The sequence below is a fragment of the Theropithecus gelada genome, chromosome 15 (assembly GCF_003255815.1).
Source record: "Theropithecus gelada isolate Dixy chromosome 15, Tgel_1.0, whole genome shotgun sequence".
NCBI lineage: Eukaryota > Metazoa > Chordata > Mammalia > Primates > Cercopithecidae > Theropithecus > Theropithecus gelada.
In genome coordinates, this window is record NC_037683.1 from 110,019,820 (window position 1) to 110,046,703 (window position 26,884).

General features: G+C 37.7%; 1 protein-coding gene and 1 pseudogene across 1 annotated transcript in view; both read right to left on the minus strand.

Moving 5' to 3' along the window:
- The window catches only part of ERCC6L2 (ERCC excision repair 6 like 2), a 191,260-nt gene that overhangs the window by 135,071 nt on the left and 29,305 nt on the right, over positions 1–26,884 (minus strand). The window contains exons 3-4 of the mRNA XM_025360047.1: positions 19,916–19,975; positions 16,793–16,795 (exon numbers count right to left, since the gene is read on the minus strand). Of these exons, the coding sequence (XP_025215832.1) occupies positions 16,793–16,795; positions 19,916–19,975 (63 nt within the window). The remainder of the gene's footprint in view (positions 1–16,792; positions 16,796–19,915; positions 19,976–26,884) is intronic.
- On the minus strand, positions 9,912–10,121 carry LOC112608819 (annotated as a pseudogene).

Genomic DNA, 26,884 nt, shown 5'->3' on the forward strand with positions numbered 1-26,884 from the left:
AAAAAAAAAAAAAAAAAAAAAACTAAAAGGAAAAGAAGCACTGAAGAAATCTATAACCATTGGAGAAGCTTGAGTCAGTAGTTGATAATGTCCCTCCGAGAAAAGACCAGACATAAGTGACATAAGTGACTTACAGGAAAGTTCTGCCAAATGTCGAAGGGAATAGATAAATATCACATAAACTCTTCCGGAGAATACAAGAAAAGGAACACTCCTCCCAACTTATTTTATAAACTTGGTTAAATCTTGATAGCAAAATTTAATAAGGACACCATGACACATGAAATCATAAGCAAATTTTACTTACAGTTATATACAAAAATTCTAAACAAAATATTGGACAACTGAATCTAATTTTGAATAATACTAGCAAGAATAATAATAATAATAATAATAATAATGCATCATGACCAAGTTGGGTTTATCTCAGGAATGCAAATATAGTTTAAAAGTGGAAAATCTAGTAGTGACATTTACCACTCTAAGAAATAAAGAAGAAAAATTATGTCATCTCAATGAACCAAAAAATTTTCTAAAATCCAACCAAATATTGGCAAAAAAGCAATAAAGGGCTGGGCGTGGTGGCTTACGCCTGTAATCCCAGCACTTTGGGAGGCCGAGGCGGGTGGATCATGAGGTTAGGAGATCGAGACCATCCTGACTAACACGGTGAAACCCCGTCTCTACTAAAAATACAAAAAATTAGCTGGACGTGGTGGCGGGCGCCTGTAGTCCCAGCTACTCGGGAGGCTGAGGCAGGAGAATGGCGTGAACCTGGGAGGCGGAGCTTGCAGTGAGCTGAGATCGCGCCACTGCACTCCAGCCTGGCTGACGGCGAGATTGCATCTCAAAAAAAAAAAAAAAAAGCAATAAAGGAAAATTCCTTAACTTATTAAGTTAAGGAATAAAGACACTCTTTATTAAAGAGTATCTATTCGAAACCTGCAACAAGCATGACAGTTAATGATGAAATGTTAGATGAAATGTTAGAAATGATGAAATGTTAATGACAATAGATTAAAACCATAAACACAATGATGTCTGTTATCACTACTTCTACTCATCATTGATCTTAACCATTTCAATAATAAAAGATACTATATGTAAATTATAGATATTGAGAAGGAAGACTCAAAACCGCTACTATTCACAAACAATATTATTATTCACACAAAAAGCAAGAGAATATGCAAATAAATCTTTAGAATAAGATAATTCAACATAGTTTGAGGATACAAGTGCAATTTATAAAAATCAACTATTTCTGTAGCTACACAAGTTAGAAAGTATAATTTTTAAAATGTATTTTTACAGTAGCAACCAATAATATATAAGAATAGCTAATAATTATCTAAAAATGTGTGCAAGTTGCTTATAGAGACAATATTAAAACCATATTGTAAACTTACATGGAAGGAGAAATATACCATGTTCATGGTATAAAAAATAATAAAGATGTCAGTTTTTCCAAAATCATTCATAGTGCAATTCCTTGCCAAATTACTGGCAGGTTTTTTCCCCTGGACCTTGACAAGAGGATTGTAAAATTTATATGCAAGTGTGAAGTGCCAAGAATGATCAAGGCAATTTTGATAAAACATCAAAAAGGAAAAGAGGAATAAATAGTGATGGAACTTTTTTTCACAGAGGAGAGAAATAGGGTTGAACTTCTTATCCTATACACAAAGTTAAATTCAAAGTAAATTAAAAGCAAAATGTAAAATGCAAAACTTTTAGAAAACTTTAAAATTAGAAAAAATGTAAAAACCAATCCAACAAGTTATTTTTACACATTCAAATTTTCCAGTCATCCCCACACAGCTGTCAAGTATCAAATGAGTGGTAAAGTACTAGAATGATAAAAGAAGTGGTATAGTTATGCCACTTGTAGGACTATTTATAAAGCAGCTGCCTTCCTAGACATGCTTTTATCCTAACTCTTTAAATGAATAGGATTGTATTATATTGTTTACATGTCAAAATTTGCATGTCAATGATGCATATATGGTTATGTTCAGAGCATTCCTTTTGGCATTCTTTTGTTTTTTAATGTCAGATTTTAATTTAATGACAAATGCAAAAAATATAAACATGAAACATTTATGAGATTTATGTTATATATGATTAACTTATTATAAAAATAATCAGCATAAAACACTAGCATGTCCATATAAGAACATGCTACTCGCCTTTGTTAGCTTTAAATAAACAAAGGTAGGATGTTTAAAATGTAAACATAAATCAATAGATTAACATTGCTTTAATAAATACAACAAATGCAGACTTAATTACAATAAAATTTAAAATGCTAAAACTAATTCTTGAAAGTAAATTACGAATTGAATAAGATTTCACGTAAAATATTGACAAATAATACTTGGACTTAATCCTTATTATCCTTCCCTCATACATATCCAAAAATGGTGTAGCATAGAGAGCTGGCTGATACAAGTTCCACAGAAAGACTTTTTCCCATCTAGAAAAATACAAAAATGTATTTTTCCAACGAATAAGCTCCAAAAATCAATTACATATTCATAATAGAATCTTACCTCCTCCACCCCGTAAAGATTCTAAAGTAATATGAATTACATTTGAAGGACATCAAGATAATCCCCCCCCCCAAAATGTAGATTTATAATATTGTGTAAATCTGCATGGAAACATTACATATTTGAATCATATGTAAAATCATAGGGTGAAAAATTTTTTCTATTCTTACCATGGACTTCCCTAGTGGTCTTCAGATTACATGACCTATAGGATCCATTTCAAGTCTAAAATTCTATGTGATTTCTGCTGAAGATCACTTTTCTCTCTGTTATTTTAGAATGCATCACCTCATCTTTGGCAACTTTCCTTGAATTGAATTCTGATTGCTTAAGTTCTTCAAGCAAGGCAGACTTTTTCAAAAGAGAAGCTATATAGACATGGTTTAAATTTTTTAAGTTCAAATTTTAAACCATGTCTATATACTTTGTAAAGATTATTACCAAAGTTTTACTTTTCAAAAATGTTCCCAAAGTAATTGACAGCTTAGGTACCACGAAACAAGGGTAAAGAGAATTCTATGGCCATTACAAGATATGCAGACTTGAATAGTTGATTCTGAATGCAAATATAATATTATACTTCATTTATAAGGATCATTTTTATCACATTGCCCTAAATTAGAATGCAATGGCATGATCTGGGAATTGACAGTGTTTGGTTAAAAAGAAATTAACTTGAGGAATTAAGGGAAACATAAAAAGCATGTAAAAGGTAAGTGAGTTTATTTTTAAACTGGATACTATTTTTTTTTAATATAAAGCAACTCTTTCAGGGGAACTGCTGCCTCCAATTTATGCATAGATTATTTGACAGACTGGTTGAAATATCCCACACCACTTTTGCACAGTGGAAATGCAAAACCCAAAGAATTCATATTTTCAAGATTGTTAACACCTTCTCAAATTTCTATAATTCATTCAATTTCTGTAGAAAAACATGAACTTTATTTTTCTTACTATTAATTATTTATATAGCTCAGTTTCACAAATAGGTTCTCAATATCTAAACGCCTGCAATAATTTCACTATTGAAACCATTTTCTTAAATTTTTTATACATTTCCTAGTGTTGTCACAATAAGGCCTCGTATGACTGTGAATTGTCCTTGGGCTTTTTATATTCACAACCAGAAGAGGATCTCTTTTCTTTTTCTATCAACCTTTTTAATACTTTTTTTTTTTTTTTTTTTGAGATGGAGTCTTGCTCTGTCTGAAGTGCAATTGCACGGGCGCGATCTTGGCTCATTGCAGCTTCCACCTCCTGGGTTCAAGCGATTCTCCTGCCTCAGCCTCCCGAGTAGCTGGGACTACAGGTGCCCGCCAGCACGCCCAGCTAATTTTTTGTTATTTTTAGTAGAGACGGGGTTTCACCGTGTTAGCCAGGATGGTCTCGATCTCCTGACCTCGTGATCCACCCACGTCGGCCTCCCAAAGTGCTGGGATTACAGGCGTGAGCCACCACACTGGCCCTATTACTTTTCTTAAAGAAAGATTATGTCAGTTCCTAAGTCTGTGGCACCCTGAAAATTTACATGCCTGTTAAAGGTGGACATTTGTACTGTATTTTTAGATGATAGTTAAGAAAAGCAGATGATGGGGGGAGTTCACACATGGTTGAATATCATTAGAAAATAATAAATCCACTAAGCAAAATAAGCCTAAGACCATAACAAAGATGAATTAAATGAAGAAAGCCCCCATTCTGTCTTCCACTTTTGTTTGTGTTTTAACTTAGCATTCGTTGATAAAAGAGGATATTCCTGAAGGAAAAAAGTTAAAATTACCACTCTTTTCTGCTTTTAAGTATTTTACTTATTATATAGTGGTACGTATCACTAGTCTAAAGGAGTAAAGTACAAATTTGTTGTCTATATTATTCCTTCAAAAACGTGGTTTTTCCAAGTTGGTCACAGTTTAGTAGGGAAGAAAGGGTTGTAAATCAAGGACAAGTACAGAGTGATACTATACTGTATAAATACATACTGACGTGTTTTTGACCAAGACTAGTATCTTTCAGATTTCAGATATGAGTGTATAAGCCAATGGTAATTTGCATGGTTCTTTTCCTAACTATGTATTTTTAAAGATTTATTATAACCTGTAGACCATCTACTGAAACTAACTCAGTTTAGTGTTAAATTCTATTAAATGTCTTATTTGTCTGCTGTAAAAAATCCCTAGTTATTGAGACAAATTACAAAAGAAATAATATATTTTAGAAAATCTTAGAAAAGTTGCCAGTCACCTGGGTGACTATTCAGTTATTCATTCATTCAACAAATATTTATTTAGTACATCTACCATATACTAAGAACACTGCTAGGCACTGAAGATACAGCTATGAAACAGAAAAACATAGTTCCTACCCTCATAAAACCCAAAGTCAAATCAATGCATCCAAAAATTTTGGCTAAAACATGGAGAGTACACAAATTCTTACGTAGTTAAATAATACAGCTATTATTGGAATCATTTTCATACTTAGACACATTATATAGTAAAATTTAAGAATATCAAAGGCAAATTTCTAAAAGCTTTCAGAAAGAAACAGATCACTTACAAATGAACAGGTAACATATTCATATTAGACACTTCAAAAACTTCTGCAAAAAGACAACTGAGTTGGTCGGGTGCAGTGGCTCATGCCTGTAATCCCACCACTTTGGAGGGATGAGGTGGGTGGATCACGAATTCAGGAATTCGAGACCAGCCTGGCCAACATGGTGAAAGCCCACCTCTACTAAATTTACAAAAATTAGCTGGGCATGGTTGCATGCACCTGTAATCCTAGCACTTTGGGAGGCCGAGGTGGGCAGATCATGAAGTCAGGAGTTAGAGACCAGCCTGGCCAGCATGGTGAAAGCCCACCTCTACTAAATATACAAAAATTAGCTCAGCATGGTGGCACGTGCCTGTAATCCCAGCACTTTGGGAGGTTGAGGTGGGCAGATCACGAAGTCAGGAGTTCAAGACCAGTGGTAAAAGCCCACCTCTACTAAATATGCAAAAATTAGCTGGGCATGGTGGCACGTGCCTGTAATCCCAGCTACTCCGGAGGCTGAGGCAGGAGAATCGTTTGACCCTGGGAGGCGGAAGTTGCAGTGAGCTGAGATTGTGCCACTGCACTCCAGCCTGGGTGACAGAGCGAGACTCTGTCTCACAAAACAAAACAAAACACTGAGTTACAGTTTTTTGGGTTCTTTTTTGAGATGGAGTCTCGCTCTGTCACCAGGCTAGAGTGCAGTGGTGCAATCGGTTCACTGCAATCTCCGCCTCCCAGGGTCAAGCTATTCTCCTGCCTCAGCCTCCCAAGTAGCTGGGACTACAGGTGTGCACCACCAATCACAGCTAATTTTTGTGTTTTTTGTAGAAATGGGGTTTCACCATGTTGGCCAGGATGGTCTTGATCTCTTGACCTCGTGATCCGCCTGCCTTGGCCTCCCAAAGTGCTGGGATTACAGGCATTAGCTACCATGCCCAGCCTGAGTTATACTTTTTTAGTATTGCAGAAAAAAATCTTTGAAGCTAGAATCTTGCACTCATCTAGATTGGCATTTAAATATGAAAAGTGCAATGGAAATAATCTCAGCCATATAAAACCTCAGAAAGGTTGCAACAAAAAGACCCTCTTGAAAATCTTGGCTACAATAATAGTAGGAGACTTTAATACCATACTCTCAATGGTGAGTATTACAAGTAGAGAGAAAATTAATAAATAAATAAATAACACAAGCAACACTGTAGACAATTAGACTAACAGACATATAGAGAATACTATGCCCAACAACAGCAGAATATATATATTTTCTCAACTGCACAGGGAACATTCTCCAGGGTAGACCATGTGTTAGGTCACAAAACAAGCCTGAACAAATTTAAAAATATTGAAATCATACTGTGTATCTTTCCCAATCAAAATGGAATGAAACTAGAAATCAACAGCAGAAGAAAAAAAATTCACAAGTATGTGAAAAGTAAACAACACACTCTTAAACAACTAAAGGGTCAAAGAATAAATCACAAGGGAAATTAGAAAATATCTTGAGACAAATGAAAATAAAAACAACATACTAAAACTTACAGGATGCAGTGAATGTAGTGTGAAGAAGGCAAGTTATAACTGTAAATGCTTATATTAAAAAAGAAGAAAGGTCTCAAATCAGTGCTCTAACTTTCTACCTTATGGAACTAGAAAAACAAGTACAAACTAAACCCAGAGCCTAGCAAAGAGGGGGAAAAAAACAGAACAAAGATTAGAATAGAGATGGAGAATAGAAAAATAATATAGAAATCAACAAAACTGAGAGTTGGTTATTTTAAAAGCTCAAGAAATCTGACAAACTTTTAGCTAGATTGGCTAAAAAAAGAGAGATGACTCAAGTGATTGAAATAAAAATAAAAAATGCTGATTTTATAGAAATAAAAAGAATTATGACAGTATCATGAATAATTGTACACCAACAAATTAGATAACCTAGATGAAACTGACAAATTCCTAGAAACACACAACCTAACAAAACTAAATTATAAAGAAATATAAAAATCTGAGTAGACCTTTTTAATGAGTAAGGCAATTGAATTAATAATCAAAAACCTTCTAACAAAGAAAAGCCTTGGAGCAGGTGTCTTTACTGGTGAATTCTACCAAACATTCAAAGAAAGATTAATGCCAATCCTTCTCAAACTCTTCCAAAAAAAATGAAGAAGAGTGAGCTGTTCTTATCTAAGTCTGTAAGTCCAGCATTATGTGATATCAAAGCCAGAGAAACATGCTACCAGAAAAGAAAACTAAATATCGCTTAAGATTATTGAGGCAAAATACTCAACAAAATACTAGCAAGCCCAATTCAACAGTATATTAAAAGGATTACACACCATGACCAGGTGGGATTTATTACTGGAATACAAGGATGGTTCAATACACAAAAATCAATCAGTGTAATGCACCACATTAACAAGTAAAGGAAATAAAAACACACAATCATCTCAACTGATACAGAGAAAGCATTTGACATAGTTCAATACCCTGTCATGATTTAAAAACAAACAAACAAACTAGGACTGGAAGGAAATTACCACAACGTAATAAAAGCCATGTATGAACAACACACAGCTCAAACATCATACTCAATGGTGAAAGACTGAAAACTTTTCCACTAAGATCAGGAATAAGGCAAGGATGCTGTTTTGCCACTTCTATTTAACATAGTACTAGAATTCATAGTCAGTGCAGTTAGGTAAGAAAGAAAAATTAAAGGCATCGCAATTGGAAAAGAAGGAGTAACATTATCTCTGTTCACAGATGATATCATTTTATATGTAGGAAACCCTAGAGATTCTACACAAACAAATCTGTTAGAGCTAATAAACTAATTTGGGAAAGTTGCAAAATCACAAAATTGACATGCAAAAATCATTGCTTTTCTATACATTAGCAATGAATAATCCAAAAAGGAAATTAAGAAAATATTTCAACTTACAATAGCATCTCCTTCAGCCACAAACAATAACAACAAAAACCACTTATGAATTAATACAACTAAGGAGGTGAAAGAAAGACTTGTACACTAAGAACTACAAAATATTGGTGAAAAATATTAAAGAAGACACAAATAAATGGCAAACAAAACCTGTGTTCATGAATTGGAAGACTTGATATTGTTAAGATGTCACTGCTACCCAAAGCATTCTACAGATTCAGTGCAATCCCTGTTGATATTCCAATGCTTTTTTGTAGAAATAAAAAATCCATTCTAAAATTCATACAGAATATCAAGAGACTGCACATAGCCAACTCAATCTTGTAAGATAACAAAGTTGAAAGTCATACACTTTCTTCTTTCAAAGCTACAGTAATCAAAATAGTGTGGTACTGAAAGACAGAAAGACAGACATAGAGCAATGTTGTTGCTATTGTGAATAATAGCAACATTATCACAATAGCCAAAAGTGGAAGGAACTCAACTATCCATTGATAGATGAATGCAGAAACAAAATATGGTATATACATCCAATGAAATATTATTCAGCCTTTAAAAAGAATGAAATTCTGATACATACTACAACATGGATGAAACTTTAAGACATTATGTTAAGTGAAATAAGCCCCAGTCAAAAAGGACAACTTAGAGATAACTTGCTAGATGAATAAATTAGAATATAAAACTCAAAGCAGCAGAAATCATTTTTGTTTATTTGGAAGAACACAAGATGAACTACGAAGAGGAAGAAGAAGCCACATAGTAAAAGGAAGTATAAAATGAAAAAATAAATCCTGATATAGCAGTAATTATAGTAAATGGCACTCATATTGGATTATAAAACAAAGTGCTAAGTATGAGAATAAGACATTCTTACACTTTACAACAAAAAGACATAGAAAGGTACATTAAAAGCACTAAAAACATATACAAAAGAAATATAAACAATAAAAAAGGCCAGAGTACCAATCTTGATCTTAAATCTATCAAAAGACTTCAGGCCAAAATTATCTTCTAAAGGCAAAGAGCAGTATTATACATAGATATTATAACAGGTCAGGAAGGTAAAACAAATCAGGAAGTTCAGCAAAGTTGCTGTATACAAGATCAGTTTTAAAAAGTCAATAACATTTCTCTGAAGCAGTAAAGACCATCTAGAAAACATAATTAGGAAATAAGCTGCTATACACAGCAATAAAAACAACTATAACAAGTCAGTAAACTTTTGAAAGAATGTGAAAGACCTCCATGGTTAAAGTTTTAAAAACCTGTTACAAGACGTGAAGTTCTAAATAAATGGAGAAATAGTTTATCTTTACAGATAAGATCATCTAACATTCTAAAAGCATCCACGCCCCCAACCAACAAATGATGCATCAGTCTACAGCATGCCAATTGAAAATTGTAGCCAGATGTTTTTAAGGACTTTACCTATTTTAAAATGTATATAGAAGAATGAAGATCCACAAATAGTTAAATCAGTTTTGAAAAATAAGACTAAAGGGCAGGAATTTGTTCTACCACACTCAAGATTAAAACAAAGCTATAGTAATTTTTTAAAAAACACAAACAATAGTATGGTACTGGTGTAAAAACGTAAATGAAGAAATGGAACAGAACGGAGATCTCAGATGGAAGTCTTAGATACCATAAACATGATACCACAAATCCTTGGGGAAAGAAAAAACCTGTTTATGATAATGGGAAAGTAAGTTTACCATATTGAGGAAAAACAGATTTATATCTCATACTGTATACATATATATATGCATATAGAGGGGTGTGTGTTTATATGTGTGTGGAAATATATATGTATATATGTGTATACATACTAAACATCTAAATATGAATGGCAAAACTATAAAGCTACAGAAGAAACTATAGGTTAACTTTATGACCCTGGTATGGGAAAGAACTCTTAAGCAAGATACCAAAAGCAGAAACAAAACGTAAGGAATTGTTAATTTGACTTCATCAGAATTGTTCAATGAAGGACCCCACAGCCAAACTGAAACCAATGTGCTAAGTAGTATTTAAACTGACAAGAACAGATACCACACTTGATCTTAGCCAAAAGGCCGAGAAGCTATGTGCTAACTGGTATTTAGGATGTACAAGAAAACATATGCAAATCATTCAATAATAAAGAGGAAAACTAATTGAAAAATAGACAAAGAATATATATAGGCAATTTGCAGAAGCGGAAACCTAAATGGCTAAAGGCTATATGAAGAATGCTCAAATGTATTGAAAATCAGATAAGAGTGATTTAAACAAATTCAAAAACTACAACTAGATATCCATGAGATAAACAAGCATTAGAAAATCAGATAAGGCCAAGTATTTGCAAGGATGTGGGAGAACAATAACCTATGTGAACTACTAGTGAGAGTAGACTGGTACAGCTCATCAAATTCAGTACTTAGTCAATTTCAACATGCATACACCTTATTAACCAGCCAACCCTTACCTGGGTATATATATTGTAAAGAAGTTTTCACACATAGGAGTCATGTATTATGTAGTCATTGAAGTGCTGTTTGTGGTGTTTCCAGTGATTAGGGGAAATCTTGGTGTCCGCTCCTGGAGGAAGGGGTGAGTGAAATGTGCAGACTGCATAATACTGAGTATTTTTTGGCAGCTTGAAGTAACAAACCAAGTGTCAACAGAGCAATATGAATAGATCTTTAAAACAGCGCTTTGGGAGGCCAAGGCGGGTGGATCACCTGAGGTCAGGAGTTTGAGACCAGCCTGGCCAACATGGTGAAACTCCATCTCTACTAAAAATACAAAAATTAGCCAGGCGTGGTGATGGGTGCCTATAATCCCAGCTACTCGGGAGGTTGAAGCAGGAAAATCGCTTGAACCCGGGAGGCGGAGGTTGCAGTGAGCCAAGATCGCGCCATTGCACTCCAGCCTGGGCGACAAGAGCAAAACCCTGTCTCATTAAACAAAACAAAACAAAACAAACAAACAAACAAAAACCCACGGCACTGAATAAAAAAATAAGAAGTAGAACAAGGTCTAATAAGATACAGTGGATTATATTATTATATTTTGCAAGAGCGTGTATACACGTATGTTAGACTTCAAACTCGTTAGAGCGGTTGCCTCTGGAAAGGGGGGAATGGGAGAGGGAATGGTAACAGAGAATGAGATGAAAAAGGAATCAATATCTAAATTAAGTATTTTGCTTCAACTGTAATGATTGGGTGATACGAACTGAGGCATATGATTAGTTCAACTCTCTGGCACTGAGGTCAATTGAAAACATTGATAAGATATAATATCTGTGTTTGATGAATGTGCAGTGTAAATGAGGAAGATGACACAAGATTTACTTTATAGTAAAAACATGCTGAGTAATATAAGTCAAGTAAATGTAGGTGTGATCAGAGATTAGTGTAATCAGAAAGAAGGCATTCTGGAAGAGAAAAGCTTTTAGCTGGCATTTTATCTAACTGACACATCTAAATATAAAATATTATTCTACACAAAGTTTACTTTGAGAAAAGTCAGAAAATGGAAAAAGTTCCTGTCAAGTGTGAAAAACCAGTGATTAAGTTTTGCTGGAGTATTTGCTGCCTGAAGGGGATTCGTGAGAGAAAAGGCTCCTGGAAGATTTTAAAGGTGAGGCCAGAGAGTTCAATTCTTCCAAGGCAGTAGAGATCCACTGAAGACTTTATAGCAGGAGAGTGACGTCCCAAGGACACAGGGGTCATTGCTGATGCTCCCAAAGTACCTGCTGATCTGAGCTGCCAGGGCCATTCGATTAGTAGCAATGACTTCAGGGCCTCATCTAGAGTTCTCACGTTTCCTTGTACTTCCATTTGACTGAAGAACAAAGGACTTAGAAAATTGGAGTCCTAAGAAACAGTGAAAATAAGTCTGGGAAAATCCCTGGAGCCTAAAATTAAGCTCTCCGTGTTCTTGGTTTCTTGTTGTTCTCTAGCAACTTCGTTAAGTTTCTGTTCCTCTTTCCACTCCAACATATTGCAGCCCTTTGATGCCTTTAGATTTGCAAGTTCAACACCTTTTTTGGACTTTTTTGGTATGAAGACCCAGTTTTGAGCTAGGCTGACATTGGACAAGCCGGAAGGCCAGCAGCTACTGCGTCAGGTCAGTGCTGGGAAGTCGGTATTAAAGACCTGAGCCAGAGCCTTGGGTGCCAGGGCTGGGAAGAAGGTTGGTCTGGCAATCTCAGAATGGCATGGTATTGATAGGTGAGAGCAAACACTCATGATCACGGGGTCTAGCTTGAAGTCGCCAGGTTGTCGTGACCTTCAGACTTAGTCTCATTGTTTTTTAAACTTAGTTCGAAAATTTAGAAAGCAACAGAATGAAAAAAGTTCCACTTAGTTATCTTGCCTTCCCTTGTCACTCAGGTGAGAGTGTGAATGCAACTGGACTATCTTTTTCTCCTTGCCCAGTTCCTACACGCAAAACATTCCTTTACCAGGAACAGCCCTTACGTCTTTGATGTCAGTTGTTTAATTCTCTGGAAACTGACCTCTCTTTCTCCGTATCCTTCTTGCCTAACTTGTAGATTTCCTGGAGTTTGTCTCTCCCTGCAGCTGAAATTCTGGCAGCCAATAGGGGACTCAGCCTCACTCCAGTCCCCAGAATCAAACCAGGTATTAATAGGAGGGATTAAGTTGCTGTGACTCAACACTTAGGTACTCTGGCAGCAAAGATGCTTGATGTTGTCCAGCCCTGATCTTGGGCCCCAGTTTTAACAACAGGCTTCTATCTTGCTCCTAATCTGCTCTTTACACAGCTGCAAAAGCCCCTGCCTTGGCAACATTCCTGGTGGTAACAAGATCCCTCTGGGGAATGGCTCAGCCTTGGTCTTCCACTCCTCCTCCCCCCATCACTTCTGCTGCCCCTCATATACTGAAGCCTTGCCCTTGAACACTGTCTTCATGATAGTTACACGTTGTACTCTGTATGGTGATTGGGCCACAGACAATTAGTAAGGACATGAACTATGTTCATCATTCCTCGGGGGAAGAGGGAGGGCGGAAGGTCCATTAAAAGGGTGTCATTCATTGCTGATGTCCCAGAAACTGCAAACTGCCAATTTGAGTTTAGGAAACACCTATTATTCTACCTTGATTGTATCTAAAAATGGGGTGAGAAGGAAAGTGGTTTAGTGAACTCCACCCTCAGGAATAAATGCAGAGGGCAACACCTCAGCGAAGTGTAGTGGTCTGCAAGGTATATTTCAGACATCTGCCATTCCCTGTCCTAGGAATGTACCTCCACCCTGCCCTTGGAATAGGAAAGCAGTCCTTGTATTCAAGCCAAATTGATATTAGGAGCTCCACATATGATCTCATCAGGGACACTATAGTCTGTACTCTCTTTCTTTGCTGCCTTTCAGGGAACAAACACCAGACCTAGAACACCGATGACTGACTATTCCGGAAAGGTATGGAAGAGTGGGCACAAGGTGGGACCCTGACTATTCAGGAAAGGTATGGAAGAGTGGGCACAAGGTGGGACCCTGACTATTTGCTGGAGTCACCACCAGCTGGGACCCAGTTCTGCTGACTGTTGTAGTCCTGTTGTAACAAGTGCTTTCATGTTTGCTACAATAAATAAGTATCAATGTGTTTAACCAGTAATGATAACCGCTTTGCTTTTTGGCAAATCCTAAAGAGATAAAACTAATTCATATAATTGAGCGGGGAGAGAAAAAGTCACACACACAAGTCTCATCCTCCTAGATCCATTTACCATCTTAAAAGGGACAAGGAACAGATAACCTGATAATTGTGGAAGGATTCTATAACCTTACTCACTTCTACCAGATTGGCTGTTATCCTATTGGCTTCATTATCCTATTGGCTTCATTATCCTGTTGGCTTCATTATCCTATTGGCTTCATTATCCTATTTCTTTTCAGAGATCTGGAATCAGATCCTTAAATTTTTTAGTTTCTACGCTTATCTACAGATGTAGAAGAAATTGCAAAATGAGGGAGATTATGCAGTGATATGAAACAAAATCTGAAGGGATAGAAAGGATGGTTGAGTTGCTGGAGAGGAACGAAAGCTGAGTTCCTGGGGTCTGCTTTGAAGATGAAAGGAAGGCACCAGGAGATAAACTGGCCCAGAGATAGGTCTTGTGGGGCTTTGCAGTTAAAAAACCTGCAGATGGTTTTTGGATGGGATCAAATATCAAAAAAGGCAGATAAGCCACAAACCCAAATTAGGTTCCAGTTAAGTTATTTTCTCAGATACAATACTCAATACAATCCTTGACACTTTGTTTCACATGCAACCTTTTTCCTATCATTCTTTCAATAAACATTTACTAAATGTCTATTCTGCAGCAGGCACAGCTGCAGGTAAATTAGCCAGAAATCAAGTGATTGAAAACCAGTCCTCTATAAGTCAACTTAGCAAAGCATCAATTTGCCTAAAAACAATTTGCTAAATTTACCCAATTTATCACAAGTATATTTTTAAGGACTATTCTTCTTGAATATTCTTAAATGTAGTATTCATGGGAATATTTTTAGGACTATTCAAGTTGTAGCAAGTGAGGACGTAGGTGGTCTAGTGTTTTTCAGACATTTTTCCTAGTCTAGTTTATTTTTTACTAAGTATCGGTTAAGGGTTTGTCTCTAGGTTTGTTGTATTTGCTGTTCCTTCAGTCTGGACTGCCCTTCCCCAGATATTTTCATGTTTACTTTCCAAATTGCCTGTCATTTTGTCAGACATGTCACTGGATCCAGCTAAAAGGTGAATTTTGAAAACACTAAAAAGTTTTCCCTAAAGCAAATATTGTACAGAAATAGTCAAATCAGTCACAAATAAAAATTCAGCTTTCATTTTATCTTAAGAAAAATTTAAAGGACCAACTTATCAATGGTAATCAATTTGTAATTAGTTTAATTTACAATCACTCTGAAACCCTCAAACATCACTTTTTCAGATATTTATAGCTTGGATTAATTAAAAATTTCACACTTGTCTAGAGACTATTCTACTTCATGTTACTCACTGCACATTCTAGAATTAGCGTACAGATTTCCCTCATACTTAGTTGATACACTAAAGAATTTAGTTATTTTTATAAATTGCATGAATTTCTAGGTTTTTCTAAAATACCTTATTACCCTAGAAGTAGATAACCAGCTGTTTAAAGTTTCAGACTTTAACTGCCTTTCAGTACAAAAGAATATATTTAATTAAAAATTTCCAAAGAGATAATCCTAAGGAAAAAAAGACAGCATATTGGCAGGAAAAGAGTAATTTTGAGTGTAGTACACCACATTCTAAATGAAAAATTTTGGATGACTTACAAGAATCCAGAGAGATTGAATCTGAATGGTGTGATTCAGCTGGTAAATATGTGCTATGCATTTACTAAGAAGTCATAAAGTACAGGAGAGAGGTCTCACTTAGAGGCACTTATATTTTATAAAATCAGAAAGACTTTAGTTTGTTGAATAAGGTCAAGTCTTATTTACATGCAAGGATATAAAAGCCAACATAAGTGGCTATAACTAGGATCAAATATTTAAGATGCAACTAAAGGACTCAACTTTTATGAGAAATACACAGGAGATGAACCAGCTATAGGACACTATGAAGAAATAAACATATTTGAGACATGATACAAAACAACGGTCCTGGATGCTTTAAAAATTCAATGCCAAAGAAAAGAAGATGTGTTGGGGCATGAGGGTGCTACTGAGAACACTGTTGCATTAAAAGAGATTAAAAGAAATACAGAAACAAAATGTGATATATAAATCTGGATTTAAAACAAAACCCAGCCATTCAACACATTGCTTAAATATATATCTGAGGAACAAATGAGAAAATTTGTACATGATCTGGGTATAAGATAGTATTGTAATAATTGCTAATTTTCTTGGATGTGTTAATAGTATTGTGATCATGTAGTGGAATGCCCTATTTTTAGGAGATGACCCTGAAATATTTAGGGGAGAATATCATGAAGTCTGCTGCTTATTTTGAAATAGGTTAAGCAAACAACATACACACACAAGTGCACACATCCACTTGTCTGGCAAAATGTTAACAATTGTTGAATCTAAATGGTAGGTGTCTAAGTGACATGAGTGTTCATTGTATTTTTCTTCTGAATTTTCTATATGTTAGAAAATGTTCATAATTAAACACTGGAAAAAATAAAAATTATTAAAGTTTTTGTAGTAAAAGACAGGTCCTTTTAGAATTTTGAAAAAAGGATCTTAAGGAATTATCTTCATTAAAGATACAGAGCTAAACTTAAGAATAAGACAACACTCTTCGTAAAGAATGCCATTCGCCTATACCCAAATAAAATGCCAGGCAAATAATGGTAATTATTCTTAAGACATAGGCAATTGGCCTTACAATACTGATTATCTGTGTTTCTAACTATCCTGCATCCTCTCAGAGTAAATAAGGATGTTAATAGCTTACAGCACTATACCTCTGTAGGCTCATAGAGGTCAGTATATTATAAATTATTGTCAATGTTATAGGCATCCAACCTTTACACAGATGTCAGAAAGGAGGCAGATGAAATTCTGACTTAGTATAAAATCTAACAATCTTTGTAAGCAGAATGGTTAAATAAATATTTTTCCATTTAGCTAACATAGCACATGAATCAGTTGAATTTACCTGAGTAAGTGTGGAGCTCACTGAGATTGTGTCTTGGCATTGCTGGAATATTGCAGTAAGTGCAAAATGCTTCCCAAAGGACGCTGCTTTTTCACAGCCCAGGCTGGAGAAACCAACTTAGTAGCAAATTGGTCTACCTGTTAAACAAGAAAATGAAACATGGAGCGGAGGAAATGTCTGTCAGTTATAGACCAGCGCTCCTGTAACAGCCAACCCCGGCTCAAGGTCCTAGATGATCCCAGTGGGCTTCAAAACCCACGGTGGGTGATGTGCAGAGGCCTCAGGGCAGTTAGGACGAGAAGACCTGGCATGCATGGCAGTGTAACAGGAAGGAATTTAGCTTTCTATTTACCTTCAACTGAATCCACCTTGCATGCAAAAGCCCACTTTTCAGTCAGCTGCATTCAGAGATATGATGCTGGATAACAGCTTCTTAGAAGGAATGTTCTTATTTTTTTGAAAATCTGAAACACAAGAAAAGTATTATTCTTGGGCACCAAATAAAGACCTGGTAAAAATCCTTATTGCCACAGAAAGTCATCATCTTCTGACATTATGAGAGGTAGAACTTGGAGGCAGCATACACTCTGCAATAGTACATCAACATTCTGATCTCTTTGCAAGAAAGTTTCCCGTTATAGACTTGGCTAATTGTTATACTGTAGGTGAAGACCACCTGGAGGGAAATGTCTACACAGCAACTCATTTCTTCTACTAGAAGATGTCAAAAGTAGAAGCTGGTTAGTCATAGCGAGATTGCTGTCACCAGTGAACATGTCAACTGAGTCATACAGGGAATATCTAAAATGGACTTTTCAGAAATTGAAAACGTTGCTTCTCTTGATTAGTAGTGCAGGAAGGAGAGAATAGCTATTCCTTGATTAATGGGCAAACACACCCTTTCCCAGAGACTCAAGACAGTTGGAGAAACTCATGAATGAGTAAGTCAGAGAGGAAAAAAAACAGTGCTGATATAAACAAGAACCGTTTATTTTCTCCCTGTTTCCATGAAGAATGTCTTTTTGTTTGCAGATCCTCACTACTGTGGCAACCCAGAGAATAGAGGAAATTATGCCAATAACTAAAGCAAAACCTGAAGATTTCTTAAAAGTACCTAATTGTGGTTTTAAAAAATTCTCCATCTCGATTTGCTGGAAGTTGAGACCCAGGTCTTTTGCAAGACTGTGAGGTGAAAGAAATTTCCAACAGCCTTCCCTGGACCAAAGCATCCTCTCCAATTTCTGTCCCTTCCTTCTGTCTTTTCACTTCTGGTCATGCCTCCTTGGTGTACATTCAGGCTCATGATTCTCGGATTCTCCACCAGAACATACCTCTTCCCTCAAGGGCGTGCTAAATAGCTTGATACTCTGGCCAGTAAACAATTTGAAACCTTCCATGTGTATTTCATGGCAAAGTGGCTTATGGACAATTGGAATTTCAGTTTAAAAAATAAAGCATATTTTTCAAGTGAATTATGTTTTGTGATGTGGCTGTTGATTTCATTTTAAATCAGAGGTGGGAACCAGGCTGAAAGACAAGCCAAGGGAAAGACTGTGCCGTGCAGCAAAGTGCACAAAACTTCAGTGCATACGGCTTGATGAATTTCTGGATACGAATCCACCTGTGTAACCACCATCTGGAACAAAATGATGAACATTTAAAGCACCCCAGAAGATTCTATCATGCTTCCTCCTAACCCTAACCTCCTTCCGCCTAAAGGTAATCATGATCCTGATTTCTATCACCAGGGATTCATTTCACCTGTTCTTAAACTTTATGTGAATGGAACAATACAATATGTACTCTCTTGTGTCTTTTATGTGTGTGAGATACACTCATGTTGTTACATGCAGCTGTGGTTTGTTCTTTTTCATTGCTATGGAGTATTCCATTATATGCAAATGCTTCCATTTCCATTCTGTTGCTTTAGTTGTTACAAAATATGTCATTTCATGGACATGTGCGCTTTAAAAAAATAGACTTTATAAGCCAGGCACCTGTAATTCTAATACTTTGGGAGGCCGAGGCAGGCAGAACTTGAGGTCAGGAGATTGAGACCATCCTGGCTAACCCGGTGAAACCCCGTCTCTACTAAAAATACAAAAAATTAGTTGGGCGTGGTAGTGGGCGCCTGTAGTCCCAGTTACTTGGGGGGCTGAGTCAGGAGAATGGCGTGAACCTGGAATGCAGAGGTTGCAGTGAGCCAAGATTGCACCACTGTACTCTAGCCTGGGCAACAGAGTAAGACTCTGTTTAAAAAAAAAAAAAAAATAGACTTTATAGAGCAGTTATAGGTTCACAGCAAAATTAATCAGAAAGTACAGAGTTTCTATCAACTCCCTGGCTCCACAAACATACAGCCTCGGCCGCTATCAACATCTCCCTACAGAGTGCTACATTTGTTACAATCAATAAACCTTTATTGACACATTGTTTTCACCCAAAATGACCCCTTTCATTATGAAATACCCCTCCAAAATCCCTAACAACTCCCGTGCTCTGAACTCTTCTCTTTCTGAAGTTAATATCATTATTCCTGCTTTCTTTCTATTAGTGTTGGCACAGTATATCTTTCTCCATCCATTTACTTCTAATATATGTGTCTTTATATTTAACATGGGTTTCTTGTAGAGAATGTATAGCTGGGTCTTGTTTTTTGATGCACCCTGACAAGCTGTCTTCTAGTTGATATATTTAACCATTGACATTTAAAGTAATTATTGATATAGTTGGATTAATATCTACCATATTTATTACAGTTTTCTATCAACTGCCTTTGTTTTTTGTTTTTATTTTTGAATTCCATTCCTTTTCTGCCTTTGGAGGTCATAATTGATAATTTTAGATTATTCCATTTTCTCTGCTTTCTTAAGATACTTTTTTTGTTGCTTTTTTAAGTAGTTGCCTTAGAGTTTGCAATATACATTTACAACTAATCTAAGTCACCTTTCATATAACGCTATATCCCTTCATAGGTAGTGCAAGTACTTTACGACAAAAAAAATCTTATTCTTCCCTCCTGTCCCTTGTATCATTGTTGTCTTTCATTTCACTTGTCCATAAGCACACACACACACGTTGTATTCATTTACGTATACGCAAGCACGCATAATCAAATGCATTGTTGCTGCTATTATCTTGAAGAAACTGTTCTCTGTTAGATCAATTAAGAATAAGAAAAATCAATGTTTAAAAGTTTCCTTCACTTATTCCTTCTCCAATACTCTTCTTTATACAGATCCCAGTTTCTGACCTGTAGCGTAGTCCCTCTCTCTGAAGAACCTCCCGTAACATTTCTTGCGAGGCAAGTCTGTTGGCAGTAAATTCACTAATTTTTGTTTGTCTGAGAAAGTCTGTATTTCTTCTTCACTTGTGAAGAACAGTTTTGCAGAGTAGAGAGCTCTGTGTTGGTGGCTATTTTCTCTCAACACATCAGATATTTCACTCTGCTCTCTTCTTGCTCGCATAGTTTCTGAGGAGATTGTGACATAATTCTTATCCTTGTTCCTCTGTGGATAAGGTGTTTTTCTCCTCTGGCCTCTTTCACATTTTTTTCTTTATCTTTCATTTTCTGCAGTTTGAATACGATCTATCTAAGGTGTGGTTTTTTGGCATTAATCCTGCTCAGTGTCCTCTGAGTTTTCTGGATCTCTGCCTTGATATCTGACATTAATTTAGGGAAATGCTCAGTCATTATTGCCGCCACTATTTCTTCTGTTCCTTTCTCTCTTTCTTGTTTCCATTATGCTAATGTTACACAGAGTTCTTAGATATTCTGGGGTTTTGTTTGTTTTTTGTTTTTGTCCTTTTCCTATGACTTCTCAATTCTGGAAGTTTCTACTGACAAATCCTCAAGACGAGAAATTCTTTCGTCATCCATCCAGGATGATGGGCTCATGAGTCATGAGTCCATCAAAAGTATTCATTTCTGTTGCAGTGTTTCTGATTTGTAGTATTTTTATTCTTTCCTAGAACTCCTATCTTTCTGCTTACATTACACATCGATTCTTGCGTGTTACTGAGTTTTTTCACTGGATCCCTTAACGTATTTATCACAGTTGTTTTGAATTTCCAGTCTGATAATTCTAACATTCCTGCCATACCTGAATTGATTTGGATGCTTATTCTGTCTCTTCAAAGTGTAATTCTTGCCTTTTAGTATGCCTTGTAATTTTCTGTTGAAAGCCAGACCCACCAAAGCTCCTGGATTCTCATGTGCATAGACCCTTAGGAGCCCAGCCAGGTCTCTTGACAGGTCTGAGTGTGGCCAGGTCTCATGGTGAGTACCGTCCCGTCACCAGTGGAGGCTCTGCTATGCTTAAGTATATCACAGGCACAATTAGAGAATTTCAAGTTTTAATTCTATGGAGTTTTATTGAACAGAAAATATCAGAGATAGGAATTGAATACTTTTTGTCATGGCTACAATTTTTTTTTCTAAAAGCCAGTGAGAATTTGCAGTTCACAAAGACCCTCAAGCCAAAATTTAATATTGAGTGACTGTCATCAGCTCCTGACATGGAGGGCTGGTTATTGTGAAGCCGCAACTTGATAAAGGCCTTTTGATAATAGAAGCTGTCTTCTACCTTTGTTACGGGAAAAGGGTCCTGATCCAGACCCCAAGAGAGAGCTCTTGGATTTTGTGCAAGAAAGAGTTCCAGGCGAATCCGTAGAGTAAAGTGAAACAAGTTTATTAAGAAAGCAAAGGGATACAAGAATGGCTACTCCATAGGTCGCCCATTTTTATGGTTATTTTTGACGATTTGCTAAACAAGGGGTGGATTATTCATACTTCCCCTCTTTTAGACCATATAGGTAACGGATTATTCATGCTTCCCCTCTTTTAGACCATATAGGGTAACTTCCGGACGTCGCCCTGCATTTTATAAACCACCATGGAGCTGGAGCTGGTGGTGTGATGGGATCTTTGGGGTGTTGCTTTTCTGTCTGGAAACCTCCATGCTGGCGGGGCCTTTGCCCGAGTTCTTGTCCTGGATCCAGGAAGAGTGAGGTGTGCAGATAAGTGGAAGATGAACAATATGAAGAGATTTACTGAGTGTTGCAACAGCTCAGAGGAAACCCACAGTGGGTAGCTCCTCGCTGTATGCAGGTCATCTAGTGGAGTGTTCAGCTCTCAGCAGAGAGAAGGCCCTGGAGAGGGCAGCTGCTCTGCACAGACAAGTGGTTTGGACGTCGCTGCAGGTCTCCAAAGCTCTCAGCAGGGAGGATAGCTCCTCTCTGCCAGCAGGTTGTCTTGTCAGCAGAGAAGGTAGTTCCTCTCTGCAACTGGTCCACCTGGTGGCCTCTCCATCCCCTGTTCTGCTCCAGCTGAGCTGGGGGCTTTTATGGCCTTCAGAGGGGAGGAAGTGCATGCTAATTAGTTGGTGGGTGGCCACAGGCAGCCTGGAAGAGGCGCCCTGAGTCCCTGCTCTGGTCCTTGGGACTGGCAGCCAGGCTCCCAGCATACAGGCCCTCCCTGGCCTGAAGGAGGGGACTTACGGGGGACCACCCACTTCCACCCAGGAATCTGTCTGCCTCCCACTGCCATTCATGGTCCTGGGCCTCCGCCTCAATCCCCCTCTGAAATCAGAGCAGGCACTGGAAGAGGAGAGAGGCCAGGCACCGGTAGCAGGGAGGGGGGGGGGGGGGGGGGGGGGGGGGGCATGTGGTAGGGGGAGTGTGGGCCTTCCCAGGTCCCCCGAGGATGCAGGCTGCAGAGGTGCCCAGGTCCTGCCCCTAGGAGGGCTGCTGCAGCTGCATCCAGCTTCTTTATTGCAACCTGTTTTATCAGCAAGGTCTTTATGACCTGTGTCTTGTGCCGACCTCCTAATCTTACCCTGTGACTTAATGCTTTAACCTCCTTGGAATGCAGCCCAGTAGGTCTCAGTCTGGTTTTACACAGCTCCTATTCAAGATGGAGTTGCTCTGGTTCAAACGCCTCTGACATCTTTGTGCTGATAAAAATACATATCTTTGGCCAGGTATGGTGGCTCATGCCTGTAATCCCAGCACTTTGGGAGGCTGGGGCACGCGGATCACAATGTCAGGAGATCGAGACCAGCCTGGCCAACGTGGTGAAACCCCGTCTCTACTAAAAATACAAAAATTAGCTGGCATGGTGGTGTGCACCTGCAGTCCCAGCTACCCGGGAGACTGAAACAGGAGAATCTCTTGAACCAGGGAGGCAGAGGTTGCAGTGAGCCGAGATCGCGCCACTGCACTCCAGCCTGGCGACAAAGCAAGACTCTGTCTCAAAAACAAACAAAAAAAATTAAAAATTTAGTTTCAAATGCATAATAATTAGTGGATCTTCTATCTTTAATAAAGCTGGAACAAAACCTACAAAAATCAATCATTATGCATCTTTGAACTATAGAAAATTAGTTTTTGAATGTTGAAATCGAATCTTAAGAGTTTCAGCTGGTCTTTTTCAGCATTTCAATACCTTCTAGCACAGGTTTCCCAAAGTGAGCTCTAAAACAGAGGTTCTCAAACAATAACACAAACCTGGGGATCTTGTCAAAACACGTATTTTAATTCATTAGGTCTGGGGTGGGGCCTGAGATTCTGCATTTTAACAAGCTCTGAGGGAACGCCGATGATGCTGATCCACCATCACAGATTGAGTAGCAAAGCGATGAGCCCCCGTTATTAGGAAAATACAGCCGGGAATGGCTAGGTGTGTGTTGCAACAGGAAAAGCAATATCTGTGTCAAATGACACTAGTTCAATTTTAAGTCCTGCCACTTGCTAGCTCTGCAGTCTTGAACACATTCAGGCGATGATTCTGAGGTTCAGTTTTCTTGTCTGTTAAATGTGTGCATTACCCACCTCACTAGCTCAAAATATAGTGGAGTTTCTTCTTTTTTTTTTTTTTTTTTGAGACGAAGTCTTGCTCTGTTGCCTAGGCTGGAGTGCAACGGCACGATCTCGGCTCACCACAACCTCTGCCTCCTGGGTTCAAGCAATTCTCCTGTCTCAGCCTCCCGAGTATCTGGGATAACAGGCATGTGCTATCACGCCCGGCTAATTTTGTATTTTTAGTAGAGATGAGGTTTCTCCATGTTGATCAGGCTGGTCTCGAACTCCTGATCTCAGGTGATCCACCCGCCTCGGCCTCCCAAAGTGCTGGGATTACAGGCGTGAGCCACCGCGCCCGGCTGTAGTGGAGTTTCTTCTAACTTAAAAGTTAGATTCTAAGTAAATGTATAAGGCAGAAAGAGATGTATGTGTATGGTGTATGTATATGTACATGCTTGGAAGTACCTTTAAATCTTCTGTTAAGCATATGATTTTAACAAATCCAACACAGGTAGGTAGAGACTCTGCATTATTATCTAGACAGTAATCTGTTCCTGGACAGTTGGCATCGTGGTTTGTTGGAACATTTTGCAGTCCCGGTGAGGTTCAAATTCCCTTCCGTCACCAAGAAGGGGTGGAGAGGACAGTAATTGTTCAAATCCCTGAAGGATTGCACTCCGATTCTCAAAGACATTGAGCAATTTCAAATTAACTTCCAAATCTGTTTGTGTAAACTGTATCCCTTTTCAGAAAGAACAATCTACCACTTTCACGTATAAACAGAAACTTAAATTACAACAGATCTTTCCCTTTTCGAAAAGGTTCTTGAATTCATTGACAGACCTTTGGCTAAACTGATGAATTAATTTGTTCAGGCCAGATTTCATAAATCCTCTAATAATTCTTCCCTTTACACATATTGACTTGATTTTTCAGATCCACAGCATGTGGTTTAAATGTTTGAACCATTACTGCTTTAATCAACTAACATTTATTTCAAGGTTGGATGATGACTGACCATTGAAAGATATAGCTGACTAATAAAGTCCAGTTTGTCAGTTAAGTAAACCTGAGTATCTAAATAATAAGTAGAAATCAGTCTGTGTCACTGAATTTTGGAATGTTTGGCAGATTTAACGTAACTCTTTCTCTCCCAGGACTATGTGGAAGATCAATCTCTGGGTATTGCTACAAAGCTCGGGCATGCATGTAGATGCCATGCTTAGATGTAGCTAATTGAGCTTGGCTATACACACACCAGCTTTTAACTATACAAGTAGATCTGTTTATGGTGTGTTAGACTCTGTTTAAAATTAATACATGAAAGCTAAGTACCAATTTAGCATGGTTCAAATCAGGTTTTAATACAAAATTGAGCTGAGTTTTCAATTTTATTTTTGTTAACTCACAGCACTAAACTTGAGGTGAACCTTGCTTACCATAAATAAGTTTAAACTCAAGTTTGGTTAAAAAAAAAAATGTTCAAAGACTATATATAAAGCTTTTTAAGAGTATCTGTTAGAAAACTTCATTTGTTGAGTCCAATGAGCTGAATATCATCGGTGTTCTTTGGTGGTTAATTATCACAGGGCCATGAGAGAAACTCAGGGGATCACTTACTGGTTATACCAAGAATGATTAAGTTGGTTATTTTCCTTTCTGATATGAGTCATATCAAAAAGTCATGTCAGAGTCTAGGATTCCCATTAGAATACTGAGGTGAGAGTCATCATAATTTCAAGATAAAATGCCTTCTGTGCATTGGGAAAGCCATTTGATTATGACCCTCTCAATCTTAGATTGGCTAAGCATAAGATAAAGGATAAAACACACACAAAACAGCATCAGAATTACCTGGATGCTAGTTAAAACACAGACTGAGACAAGGGTGCCAAAATCATTCAATGGAGAAAGGTCAGTCTTTTCAACAAATGGTGGTGAGAAAACTAGATATCCATATGCAAAAGAATGAAGTTGGACTTTTAACCTCATATCATATATAAAAATTAACTCAAAATGAATCAAGAGCATAAACTGTAAAACTCTTAGAGGAAGACATGGGGGAAATCTTCATGACATTGGACTTGGCAATAATTCCTTGGATATGACACCAGAAGCACAGGCAACAAAAGAAAACATAGAGAAGTTGAACTTCATCAAAATTAAAAATTTTGCCTATCAAAAGTCTCTATAGGCTGGGTGTGGTGGCTCACACCTGTAATACGAGCACTTTGGGAGGCTGAGGCAGGAGGATCACCTGAGGTCAGGAGTTTGAGACCAGCCTGGCCAACATGGCGGAACCCTGTCTCTACTAAAAATACAAAAAATTAACTGGGCGTGGTGGCAGGCACCTGTAATCCCAGCTACTTAGGAGGCTGAGGCAGGAGAATCACTTAAACCCGGGAGGCGGAGATTGCAGTAAGCTGAGATTGGGCCATTGCACTCCAGCCTGGGCGACAGAGCGAGACTGTCTCAAAAAAAAAAAAAAAAAAAAAGTCACTATAAAGACAGTGAAAAAAATAACTCACGAAATGGGAAAAAATTTGCAGATCATCTATCTGATAAGAGATTAATTCCAAAACATATGAAGAACTCCTACAACTCAACAGAAAAAGACAAACAATCCAATTCAAAAATGGGATAACTTGGCTGGGTACAGTGGCTCACCCCTGTAATCCCAGTGCTTTGGGAAGCGGAGGCGAGTGGATCACTTGAGCTCAGGAGTTTGAGACCAGCCTGGCCAATATAGTGAAACCCCAGCTCTACTAAAAATACAAAATTAGCCACGTATGGTGGCTCGTGCCTGTAGTCTCAGCTACTCTGGAGGCTGAGGCAGAAGAATTGCTTGAACCCGGGAGGTGGAGGTTGCAGTGAGCCAAGATTGCACCATTGTACTCCAGCCTGGGTGACAGAGCCAGAGGGAGACTCCATCTCAAAAAAAAAAAAAAAAGACAACTTTAACAGATATTTCTTCAAAGAATATATACAAATGACCAAAAACATATGAAAAGAAGCTCTATATCATTAGCAAAGTGCAAATCAAAGCCATAATAGGCTGTAACTTCACATCCATTAGGATGGCTGCTATCAAAAAAGTAGAAAACAGCAAATGTTGGCAAGGATGTGGACACACTGGAACACTTGTGTCATGCTGGCAGGAATGTGAAATGGTGCTGCTGCTGTGGAAAGCAGATTGACAGCTCCTCAAACAGCTAACAGAGAATTATCCTGTGATCCAGCAATCCTCATTCTCAGTTTATACTGAAAAGAATTGAAAGCAGGGACTCAAGGAGATATTGGTACAATGTTTATAACAGCATAATTCATGATAGTCAAAACGTTGAAACAACTCCAATGGCCATCAACAGATCAACAGCTAAACAAAATATGGTATATACATACAA